This window comes from Eriocheir sinensis, chromosome 5, assembly GCF_024679095.1.
Source record: "Eriocheir sinensis breed Jianghai 21 chromosome 5, ASM2467909v1, whole genome shotgun sequence".
Classification (NCBI taxonomy): Eukaryota; Metazoa; Arthropoda; class Malacostraca; order Decapoda; family Varunidae; genus Eriocheir; species Eriocheir sinensis.
In genome coordinates, this window is record NC_066513.1 from 3,533,382 (window position 1) to 3,546,526 (window position 13,145).

Below are 13,145 nucleotides of genomic sequence, written 5' to 3' on the forward strand. Positions count from 1 at the left end.
CACGTGTTTATTCCAGTACCGCAAAGAGTTCCACAAAACTAGATAAGCTTGGAGTAATCATTTTGAGCAAGTTTAGGACTTTAGTCTTGTTCAAGTGTAGTCATTGCCTCATCCTGTCTGGGTGCTCACTGCCAACTTCTCAAGCATTTAACGGTAGCAAGCTGTAACACACTCTCCATTTGTCTCTGAGCTAACCACTGACGAACCAACAAATGCTACGGTCGCTGAGTCAATCAGCGCCCAGGATACAGAACACGGTGCTCTGATTGGTCGCCTCCCATCCATCAGCCAATAGTGTGCCGTGTACGATCACACGTGGGCAAACTAGCTCAAGCGGAAGCGGCCGTAGCTGCAATTTACACACGTGCGAGTCTTTGTCTATTCATCTGCAGTGCGCTACGTATTTTATTTCAATTTAATATTATTTTAATATTTTCTTATTAATACTTGCTTAATTTTTTTATATTGTTTACAATTTTTTTAGGCTAGAAAATGCTTCTTTTACTGCAAAATAAGTAAAATAATAAATATATTAAAATAACTCTATACCGCAAAATCCAGCGATATAACGAAAAATCTGCAATACGAAACTAAATATTTACAATTTTAAAATCCGCGATACAGCGAGACCACGATATGACAAGGGATTACTGTATATATATATATATATATATATATATATATATATATATATATATATATATATATATATATATATATATATATATATATATATAGTTTCGCTATCTGAGTTTCACGATCCTCAAGTTTAGCGCTTAGTCCTAAATTCTTACCATCACGACTTTCACGCATTACCGCCACGAGTTTCGCTTTGCTTTGACATGTACGGATCACGTCTACCTACCGTCTGCGACATGCATGCTGCCATAGAAGGTGGTGTCCAACCATTGGGACTAAGGACAACCGCGGTTGCCCGTATGCCCAACCGGGAGCGAGTTGTTGGTTGTCTTTGTGAATGGAAAACAGTTGTGAGTACGAGCATGGATACGTGAGTACCGAACGGCTGTGTCATGATTTCATTATTCAAAAAATAGCCCATGGAAAATACCTCGGAAGTGACCGCCATTTTGATTGAGAGAGCGGGAACTAAGTCCCTCACCAAGGCGGGAAACCAGGCAGGCAGGAAACAGCACCTATTTCAAATCATGTTCGTTATTGCTGCCAAAGCTGAATTATGAGTGGGATGCATGACCCACTATTACCTAGTGCAGGGTGTTGGGTTATTAATAAATAATAATCCATAGCCGTTAGGGCGTTTTAGTGTAAGTGTTATGCGGAAAACGAGATGTTAGTTGTGGCGAGTGCTGGCATCTTGGCCGCCGGGCGGTTGCAGGGCGGGCGGCCTGGCCGCTCCTCGCAGCCATCTTCCTCCCAGACTCCAACGCGACAGGACCTCCCTCACCATCCTTCCGCGCCACGTGTGTTCTTGTGGTGGTTTACCTGCCTTTGTAGTATCCACAAGTCAGGGTGACTGTGTACTGCAGGCGAGGGAAGCCTTTGGAAGGTACGAGAGGCGGCGTGTTGCCGAGAGGTACGAGAGAGGATTGAAGGAGGACTCCAGTGCCGAACGAACCACGAGGTAGATCAGGTGTGGCTTGTGCTTCGCCCACCTACAGTTAAGTACACTATTGGCATAGGATGTTTTAAGATAGATAGCTAGGTTGCTGTGTGCCTGGAATTAATTAATTATTCCTTAATTTCCAGCAAGTTCTCTTTGTTGCTTTAAATAAACTTAAGAGCAGGTTCATCTGGTCTTTGCTTAACCTACGGTAGTGTGTGGTCATAAATAAAAATAAGTCACTAGAAGGGCTGTGAGTCTGAGAACTCAATTTTCAGATAATTTATTTTATATTTTTTTATTGCTGAGAATTTACGAGATTTTCGGAAGTCCAGACCTTTCAAGAACCCCACAGGCTGCATGTAAACAAACAGACGACAGCAGTGGCTGAGGAGTGAGGAGCAGTGGAAGATGGCCCACCAAGAGATTCGTAAAATGGACTGGCAGAGCTGCTTTGTTTGCTATTTGATTAACAAGATAAGAGAACACCCCGTGCTGGGGAACCACAGTCCAAAAATCTTTTTATCAAGTCTATGAAAATTGTAGATCTCCTGATGTTGTTTTCCTTTTCTTCTTCTTCTTCTTTTGACCTGTAATGCATGGCAGCGACAGTGAAAAGTAATAGTGAAAATTAGCCAAAAAGGGCATAGAAAAGCAAAATCAGGGGAAAAAAAGGACAGAAAAACACCTAAGTTCGGGGTGAAGTGTATAAGTGCGCACTGTTAAGTAACTAAGGGCCGCTTTCACAGTCACTTTGTTTTGATCGTTACCAATGGTGGCGATCGCCGCTTAGTATTTCACGTGAAACTGGCCGATGGGGTAGTGGCGGCTGCAGACAAAGCGAGAGATGTTGAGAGTGTATGGTAAGTGCGGGGCTAGGCTAACCCAACAGCCGCCACTACCCATCGGCCAGTTTCACGTGGAAATACTGTAGCGGTGATCGCCGCCATTGGTAGCGATCAAAACAAACAAAATTACTGTGAAAGCAGCCATAAGTGCATGTTGTGAAGTATAAAAGTGTGGAGAAGGAGGACCTAAGAAGCGATACAAAGCATTACAGGTCAAAAGAAGAAGAAGGTCCACTACACTGGCCGGTGTTGCGAGAAATATCTCCCCGATGAAATTAGTCATTCTGCTGTCCACCATGCATGCGCGCAGTGGGAATACACAGCATTAAAAGTATTAATTTGCCTGGTTTTGTTCTTGTCTGTCCGCTTGTGATCTTTGTGAGCGGTGAGGAAAATAAGGAAACAGTAAGCAAGTTGAACCTCTCTGCGAGCTATTTTGCGGCGGCGGCAGCGGTTTACGTTCAATAGGCATTGAAAAGTCAATCATGATATTAGTGATTTCATGATTTTTAACAGAAAGAGTTAGCAGATTATTTCATAACACACAGAAAACTACCAGAAAAATATAGGTTTGTCCAACTGTCCCACGGCCAGTGACCAAGAGCGACCGCCCTTACTTTAGCAGACGACACCACGTGGATCACAAGCGTGTATTCAGAGCTGCCAGCCAGTTGTAAGGCAGCCGCCTTCAACTGGGGCTTCAAAACGATCTGTTCTTACTTCCCAGTTTATTAACAAGGTACGTATTTTAAGAAAACAAGGGAGTAAAGTTGAAAAAATTGTACTAACAAGGGAGTAAAGTCGGAAAAAGACATTATTTTCCATGGGTTGGATCCAATAAGCGCTTTTACATGGATTTCAATACCTCGAGTTTCGCAATCTTCGAGTTTAGCGCCATACCTTCGGAATGAAGCAAGCGCGAAACTCGAGAGGGTACTGTATATGTGTGTATGTATGTATGTATGTATATATATATGTATGTATGTATATATATATATATATATATATATATATATATATATATATATATATATATATATATATATATATATATATATATATATATATATACTGTATTTTTGCACCGTATAACGCGCACCCCAAACTTTAAGACAACAATTTTGGAAAAAAAAAGTTCTTAAAATGCTCAGATATATGTACGGTTAAAGAGCATTGATGATGTACAGTTTCCCGAAATTTATATATTTTTGGTGTAATCTTTACTGCTTGAATTGACAAGTGTCCTTGAGTAAAGCAATGAAAATGGCGGCTGGGCTGGTGTTGTGAGAAATACATCCCCGTACATACTGATGATGCACAGCTTCTGATATCATAATTAGCATATTATTCTCACCATCACTCGTAGGTTATGACAGACAACTAGGCAAGACACAATTCACACGGTTTTGGTGACACGCGGCATGCAGCTGTTTGTTGTAAGGGTGTGGTTGTGTGGTTTGTAAACAATGCAACTGGCGGCCGGGCTGGTATTGCGCGAAATAACTCCTCATACAAGACTCATGATGTACAGTTTCTGATATCATATTTACCCCATTATTCTCACTAATATTAATAATTAATAATGACCACTGATATTTTTTTCCAATATGATTTTTTTATGTAGCTTGTACTGCTCCTTAGTCATACAATAGTATGCCACCTGTGACATCAAGATCAAGATCATACAAATGGCGTCCGATGGAAAAACGGGATAACAGCAAGGCATGGGCGATTCTCCACCGACTTAATTTTTGTATAGTAGTTGTTTGATCGCCTGTATTCCATGGTAACATATTATAAGACAGCTATAGACTATGAAGGATCATTGACAATAATAAAGGTAAGTTTGCAGTTGTTATTGGATAAGACGAAAAACAGACCCTTAAAAAACACTCCAAAGAAGAAAAAAAATCATTAAAAATTTGTACATTCGGCATATAACGCGCAGGGCTAAACTTTCAGGCATTTTTTTATGTGAAAAAGGTGCAGCATATACAGTATATATATATATATATATATATATATATATATATATATATATATATATATATATATATATATATATATATATATATATATATATATATATATATATATATATATATATATATATATATATATATATATATATATATATATATATATTATATATATATATATATATATATATATATATATATATATATATATATATATATATATATATATATATATATATATTGGAAACACTAAAGTAATAACTTACTATAAACCCCTTCAAATTTCATTCATTTTTTATCAAAAGAAATTTATAAATGCATTCACTAAATTCTTCCTAAATCACATAAGACCAGAGTCAAGTACCTACCATGATGTTAGTGAAAGCAGCTGAGCATTTAGTGTGTGAATATCATAACTTTACTCAGTGTTATAAGTGTTACATGCAGATGCTACAAGACCAAAAAGATTGAGAGAGCTGCACAAGAGATGAGGCAGGAGAGCATGGAGAGCCTTGTTACGTGGAGGGGCAGCACGTCAGCCCAGCCTTGTTCTGCTCAGCACAGTGCCGCTCCCCTCACCCAGCCACTAGCTTGCCTTGTGCTCATCGACATCAGAGAAGACAACTTTTGGCTACAACTCTTTTACATAAATATAAAACCCTATCCCTTTATTTTGATCACAATGGAAATACTTTTAATACAAAATGTGCTAAAAAAAATGCGAGATAGAAGAGATTGAGTCTGCATTTTTTTGTTTTACTTTCCACAGAATTACTTTGGATCAACATACCTTGACTTCAAAGAATTTTTCAGTAACATTCAATGGTCTTGGCAAAAAAGGTTCTTGCCTACCCCCAGCTATTCACTTAATCCTGTGGCTTTGCCAGACATCAGCAGTCTTGATCGCCAAAGGTTTTGATTTAAAACAAATTATGGAGATTGGTTAGGGAATGTTTTGGGGTGGTTACAAGCACACTTGATGCAGTATTAAATATGTATAGGAAAAATCTAAAATCTGAATGACAGAAAATCTTCACCTGGTCAGTGTGAGGAACTCAGCTTGGCTAACAGGACCAGCTGAACAGTGAAAGAATTAAAGAGCTATAAGCACACTACACAACCTTGCCAAACTACAACCATTAAGACTTCAATGAACCTTTGCACACACCTTGGTGTCATTACTAAAAGTTCCTTGGTCTGGGAAAACATTCCCTCCTCTACACTCATACGTAGCACCAAACACCACACCTTCTGAATCCTCCCTTGTTTCACACAAACTATATCATGTTTTATCCTCCATTATTTACCTATGCCTATGTCCTCACACAGCCTTTCCTCTATACTAAAAACTTTGTTCCTATGTGGCAGAACTGTTTTTACTTCTTTAAGAACTCATCCCTTGCTCTACATTTCTTAATGCCATTCATCTACACCTGCCACCCTCCCATTTAAGTGTTATTTACTACCTGATCTTTCAACATACATGTGACATGACACATTGACATATAGGATGCACCAAAGTTTAGCATGAAATATGTTGCAAAATTAAACTGAGGAAAATTTTCTGCAGCCTGCCCTGACCCTGCTGAGGGGTTACCTTCATTCAGTACATTACAAACTGTCTCTTACTTGCTAAACAAACCCAAGCCACTGCTACTGCAAGCCAATCTACCTTGACAAGTGATCCTAAAATACTAATTTATAGGGAGTAAATAACTCATTTAGTGGGACTTATGTTACAGTATTTGGTCAGGGGTTGGTTAATTAACAAGGAATGGTCATGGAAGTGAACGAGAGGCCAGAGAAGGGAAGGCAGGTCATTAGGTCAATTGCGATTCATGAAAGGCAGATCTATCAGCATGGAGGTGAAATGAGGATTAAGGAACAGTGGTATAGCTCTGCCAGCATTGACCTTTGTCTCTGAAAAGGGCCATAAAATGAGTCACAGGAGGCAAGGATATGCACAGTTAAAATCAGTTCATTGAGGAGAGTATGTAGACTAGCAAGATGGGATAGGATGACTAATGAAGAGGTGTACCACAAAGAGAAGTGGATGTGACAGCAGAAGGCATATAGAGCAAAGTGGTGGAATGGGCAAAATGTAATTCATTGAAGTGGTTTGTATGTCTTGAAAATGCAGCATAGTTATTCTTTTAACCCCTTGACTGCAGATTTCCTACAAGAAGACATCACCAAGCTACAGAAATAGAACAAAAAGTGGCTGCTACAATTCAGTGAAGAAAAATGTGAAGTCATGCACCTTGGGAGGGGAAATCCAGCATACCAATACCACATGGGAAACACTCCAATATCCACCACAGAGGCAGAGAAAGATCTGGGAGTGTATGTTACCAGGCTGCCAGTGAAGGTCAAATCCGTGCCAATCGCAGTCAAGGGGTTAAGAATCTTTATGAGGCTCAAGTAGGAAGCCAGGGAAACCACGAGTGATGTTGACTGAAAGGACTGAGGACCATGGAGATGTGGATGGAAGGTGTGAATACTGCAAAAAGTGAGTCTATAAATGGGTAGAGCTGCAGACACTTCTGGTGAGGCCAAACTTTAAATGGGGGTTGCTGGAGAGAACAAGAAGACAAAATTAAAAATAAATAGCTAGACAGCAGGTGAGTGAGGCAACCTTAACACATGGAGTGAGGCTTTTTTACAAATTGTCCATCTTCCTGTGCATCTTTCTCATCAAAACTCAACTTTCCAGCCTCCAACAACTCTCAGGTGACAGACTCAATAGATGGTGAAAAGGGACTGGCAGGGGATGGCTTGATTGACAGTCTGACTCACTTTAGGAAGTGGGTCTAAGATATTTGTGGGCGTGTCACTCACTCGGGAAAAGCCCAATGGGGGGGGGGGTCGCAGCTTATGGGTCAATGACTATCATCCAAAGTCATTTCAACCCATGCATTCAATGACAGCGCCCAGCCTCACACAGCTAAATCTGTGACAACATGGCTTGGTAACTGTGATGTGATGCTTTCCATAGTGTGGTAGCAGCCCTGATACTAACTCAACGAGATCCTACGAAACATGATCATGAAGGGTTTACGTTGGCTCCCTCCCCAAGGTCAAGGCTACAACCAGGGAGACACGGTGTAACATTCCCTTGGATACCCACTCAAATATGGCAGTATCTCCACCATGGCACCTGGGAGTCAAGGTGTAAATGTAAACCTACCAGTACTAAAGTAAATTGGAAACATTTCAAAAAATTTCTTATATCCTTCCTCCTGAAATAGAGCTATGACGGGCGGCCAGAACGCCTCTTCGCTGAACACTGTGAATAGGCAGTCCACATGATACGATGCAACTACGTTCCAAGAGAACATCGTAAGTGAAAATGAACGCTTCAAAACTTACCCCATAAACTTGTAATATGAACTTGGGTTGATGGATATATCCTGGAATGCACACGTTGCCTAATTTGAACTGACATTTGAACATGGCAGGGGAAGCACAACATTATACTGTTGCACACTCAAAACTGAAGGCACTCCAGCAGCTACAACAGTTCACACTTAACAGTGCCAGAGGTCTTGTTACTTATGCAAATGATGGAAAATCTATGCTATGGATATAAAAGAATATCAAGTATTGTTTCTTCAACAAGTGTATCAGGGTTGGGTCCAAGTACATGTACTTGGACTTGGACTTAAGTACAGATTTTCATGTACTTATACTTGGAATTTAAAAAATCAATGGTATTATACTTAAGACTCAAAGTACTTGAAAAATAGGAAGTACATTCAAGTACAAACAAGTACATTGTATTTAATCAAAAGTTATATACAGTATATAGCTTCAAGTGACCTTTGTGATGATACTCTTGGGTAAATACATTGAATGTTATGATATTGTAGTGTAGCATTATTATGTCTCATTAATGGGTATATACAAAAACTACTAACTTTCATACTTTACAAATCAGTGACAGGAACTTTTTTATCACTTAAAGTATTTGTACTTAAGTACAATGACATGTACTTGTACTTGGACTTAAGTACATAGCAAAGTGACTGCACTTGTACTTAAAAAATATTGAGGTACTTAGACTTGGACTTAGTACAGTCGCCTGTACTTGGACCCAACCCTGAAGTGTATCTGAGCTAAATTCACATAACGTATAGTAAGTAAACCCTGGCTAGGATGTTTTTTTTATTTTAGACACCATACTGCCAGTACATCTATCTGAAACACATTTTCAAAACAAAAAAAATCAGATTCAACAGTTTAAAGAATTCAAACTTTAAGTGTGCTTTAACAACACCGCCTCAATCTACTGCTACCACATGCCAAACACTGCAAAGCAACACAACAATTATCCAGTTTACTTTAGCGCACTTTTTACAAGCAAAATAAAGGGAATAATACGCCAGTATGTGCTGCTCTTTGCTGTCATGAACACATGCACTCAAGCATGCATGCATGCACAGATACATGGACACACACACACACACACACACATACATTCACACTCACACATACACATGTACGCGGTCATTCTGTTTGAAAACAATAAGGCCAGTGCTAGAAGGAAAGGTTAGAGGAGGACAAGGACTTGCCTGTTAGTGCCAACTACCACAGCAAACAGCAACAAGGCTAAACAGACAAAACTTTCAACTTCCCACATCCAGTGATGACTTGAGCAACTTACATGGCTGAGACTCTGCACCTTATGAATGTTCTCTAGGCTTTGTGCAAGACCTCCCTCCCCGACCCTCTCCAACTGGGTGAGTCTAGGGGGGAGGGGAGGAGCGGAGGCCAGGGACACGGAGGAGGAGGAGGAGGAGGAGGTGGAGATGTTAGGGGCTGAGCTCTGGGTGACTAGGATACGATTATTGCGAGCCGGGAGAGGTGGGGGGATGTCCGACACCGAGCGCGAGTGTGTGTGGTGGTGATGGTGGGAATGAGGGAGGGAGAATGATGGCCGGGACAGGGGAGGAGAGCGAGGGGAGGACCGGGTTTGCGAGTGTAACTGAAAACAAACACAACAAATAACAGCTTAACAAGACATAAAAGAAACATAATTGAGAAAGAAATGAAGAGTTGAAAAATAAATATAATAATGGTACAAATATGATCTCAGTTCAAACAATTAGTCTGCCACAGCAAAGCCAAGGGTGTATGCAGCACCAGGGCACAGTGAAGCTGTCAGCTCTGTGAACTTGAGCCCGGAATAAGAAATTAAAGTCTCATCTTAAGGGGAGGTTAAAAACAGACCAAGTGTCCAGTGCACGTCAGCAGCACAGAACACTCAGAGGTCTTCACTTGAAGACAAGTAATGTAACAAAAACAAGGAAAAGAAACAGGTTAAAATTAGTCAAATGTTTTAGCAATTTAAACAAACATGAACAGAAAATTGTGATAAAAGAACAAAAAAGGGGGAAAAAATTTGCATAAATACATAAAAAAAAAAATATAATATATATATATATATATATATATATATATATATATATATATATATATATATATATATATATATATATATATATATATATATATAAAAGCATATGCTTACTTGAGCTTCACTGTCTTTCATGTTCTTGAGTTCCTCCTGTATTTTGGCTATCTGACGGTTTATTGATTCCAACTCCTTCTCAAGGTTTCTCTGCAAAACCTGTAAGAGGCAAATGCACCATTGACACATGTCTTCCCACTCCCACAGGAGGCTCCCCCTTCCTCTCAGGCACACTCACACCCCTGGCACAGACTCACAGCCTCTGCTGGCAACCCTTCCCTTTCTTTACAACTTTCACTTCAGCCACCCACTCCAGGACTCCACTGTTCTTGTTCCATCTTGCCAAACAAAAAAAATTACAAATGGGAAAGTGAAGGTGCAGGAAACAAACACAAAATAATAATACCCCAGTACTTCTACCAAACCTCTGCTGAAGTCGATTGTCTACAAAAAGGAAAAATAATGCATATGCAATATAACACATTAACTAAACAAATTATGTTCATCAATGGGGTGCAAAGTTTACACTTATACAAGTTACAAACCATTCTGATAAGTATTAAAATCTGTCTGATACTCACCCTACAAGGCTGACCCTGAGCTTTACCATACTGATGCAGTGGAGGCAAAATGTACAAGAGTTCATCTTTGTACAGGGGAGTGTAGCAAAATAATCAATTTGACAAGTGCAATGCTGCAGTGTATAAACAACATTCACAACACTTGCATGGAGGGGACAAAACATTCAACATGATTCAGGTGACAGTGTAGCCACAGGGAACCTAAGAAATGCTACCTGAGACCTGTACACAATGTACACTCAAGTTTCTTAAAATGAACTGGTGCAGGTACACACATGCAGAGGTAAGCAGCAAGGCGGGTGTGCAGGCCTGCGACACCCAACACATACCTTGGAAGGCCCTCGCTGAAGCTCCACCATGATGTTGTCCTTGACACGCCGTTGCTTCTCAAGATACTTGGTGAGCATCTTGCCCTTGTTAGCTTCCATCTGATTCTGCAGCTGTGTCTGCAGGAACAGGGACATCAGTGCACTCCCATCACTCAGTGGCAAAATAAACAACTTGGTGTAACAATTAAAAATGTCCAGACAGGTAAAAGATCACTCCATATACCAGATGACATTCAGTTAAAATGGCTATGATGGAATAAAACAAATATGTCAGGACAGAAAGTTTGAGGCAAGGGTGATGTAACCATATCAACAAAGGTGACAGATGGTGAGCCATCATACTTGCCCTTTCCTCATACAGTCAAACCTCGGTTTACAAGTTTAATTCGTTTCGGAATATTGCTCGCACACCAAAACACTCGTAAACCAAAACGAATTTCCCCATTGAAATTAATGTAAGTCCCATTAATGCATCCCATGTCTCAAAATTTTTTTTATATAAATCATTTTGTTATTTTTTACAGAATTAAAGTAATTTTACAAACAAATAGCAATGATAAATAATATGAAACACAAATCAATGTGTTACAGTTGTTACAGATACTCTAGCAACCACTGGCTACACTCAAGGGGTAGGTTTTCCACCGGGGTTTAGCAGCGCAGTTTCCCTATTCTCAAGGCACTGGAACTACGTTTGACCACCAACGTGAAGCTAACCCGACGTGTCGTCCAAGATGGAGGGTGAACAGGAATCAGTCACGTCCAGGAGGGCATACAAGCTGCCGAGGCTCGCCCCCGTTCCTGATGCAAGCATTGTATCCACAGTTCCTGTTTTCTTCTTTGCAGCACCATCCCTTTCAACCATCTTTCAGGGGGACATTGTTATAGCACAAAGAACTCACACTGTAGGGCTAAACACACTGTAGTGCTGAAAACATGACACGGGTGAACAGATGCTATTTCTAAGAGTTTACAATGCAGACTGAGACTAGAGCCATCATTTGGCGGTCAAGAATTACCCTAGACCGAGCAAGAATTAGCCCATAATCTTGCAAAATTCTTGTGTTTCTTGTTCTGGTGTGTCAGATTTTAAAGAATTACCCACAATTCTTGGCAAGAATTGGGGGTCCTGCGCAAGCCGCGGCGAGGCTGGGTACGACCACTGTCTTGCTGGCCACACCTCCATAGGCCTATGGCGATGACCATTTCCTGAGCTTCCTATGGGTAACCCTGCAAGGTGGGGGTGGACAAAGAGTTCACGAGGTTACTGATGTATTACTGCTGCACCACAGACCATTTTAAAGCATTGCTGTAGGATAAGTAAGAACTTCCCGGTATGAAAACATCATTGTCATTGTTAGAAACTAAGAAAGTGAAACGATGACATTTGTCAATATTTTGTAGAGAAAAAGGATGTTTTAAGAAACTCTGTCTCATGCAATGACGCTAAGTAGCTACTGAAATACTCCTAATGAACTGTAGATCCCGTAACTGTGACTAAATTAACGCATGTTGTCCTTGATGAGTGACTAGATGAGAAATACTGTTGGTTCATCCAAGCATATGGACAAGACAGAGCACTCTGGTGGATCACGGGAGGGAGGGAGGTGCAAAAGTCTCAAGAATGGGGGGTCATTCAAGAAGGCCATGCATCGCCAGATGACGCCTTAGGGTTGCAAACTTGCCACCCTTTCCTTAAAATACAGAATACCATTCATTCCATATTTGGCTGTCTGAATGGTTAAGCAGATAAAATTCAGTATTTTAAAAATGTAGCAAGCGCATTTTTCGGTGAACCACAAAAGCAGTACATAAAATTATGTTTGTCAAGGGTCGTCCTGAAATACATGTAAAATACGCGTCATAACATCTCTCCCCCCTTCCTCTTGCCTTCACCAGCAGCGGGCAGCAGCTGTCAGTCATGGTAGGCCAGAGAAATTTTAGGGTTGCCACCCATTCCTTAAAATATGGATTCGTTCTGTATTGGAGAATGGGATGTTGCGTTCCTTTTTTTTAGATCAAAGTGGCAGCCCTAACTGAGACTATTCCCATGGTTTTCTGCTTTGAGCACCTTCATCTTGCAGCGAACAAAGGGAACCCATGCTCACGTCTTTGACTTGTACAAAGAGACTCGCCAGTCCTCGTCAAAAGACCGACTTGGTTGGCTAGGCTGACGTAAGCCAATAGTCAGTCTATCAGGCCCCTACCAAGAGTCATAAAGGTCGAGCCGCGTACCTTCCCTTCGACAATGTAGGCATGGCCTCAGACCGTGTCTTCACTACAAGTCGCTTGGGAAGGTAAAGTAGGATATAATGCACATACACACACTGCAGCCTACTTTCCACCTACCAGATATAAT

General features: G+C 40.5%; 1 protein-coding gene across 5 annotated transcripts in view; it reads right to left on the minus strand.

Annotated features, from left to right (window-relative positions):
• LOC126983507 (rho guanine nucleotide exchange factor 11-like) overlaps positions 1-13,145 on the minus strand; it is a 106,554-nt gene that overhangs the window by 60,049 nt on the left and 33,360 nt on the right. For 3 of the 5 annotated variants that reach the window (XM_050836259.1, XM_050836268.1, XM_050836289.1), the window contains 3 exons: positions 10,787-10,903; positions 9,937-10,035; positions 9,070-9,390 (listed from right to left, as the gene is read on the minus strand). In XM_050836259.1, the coding sequence (XP_050692216.1) occupies positions 9,070-9,390; positions 9,937-10,035; positions 10,787-10,903 (537 nt within the window). The remainder of the gene's footprint in view (positions 1-9,069; positions 9,391-9,936; positions 10,036-10,786; positions 10,904-13,145) is intronic. The other 2 variants (XM_050836275.1, XM_050836284.1) reach the window with 2 other exon arrangements.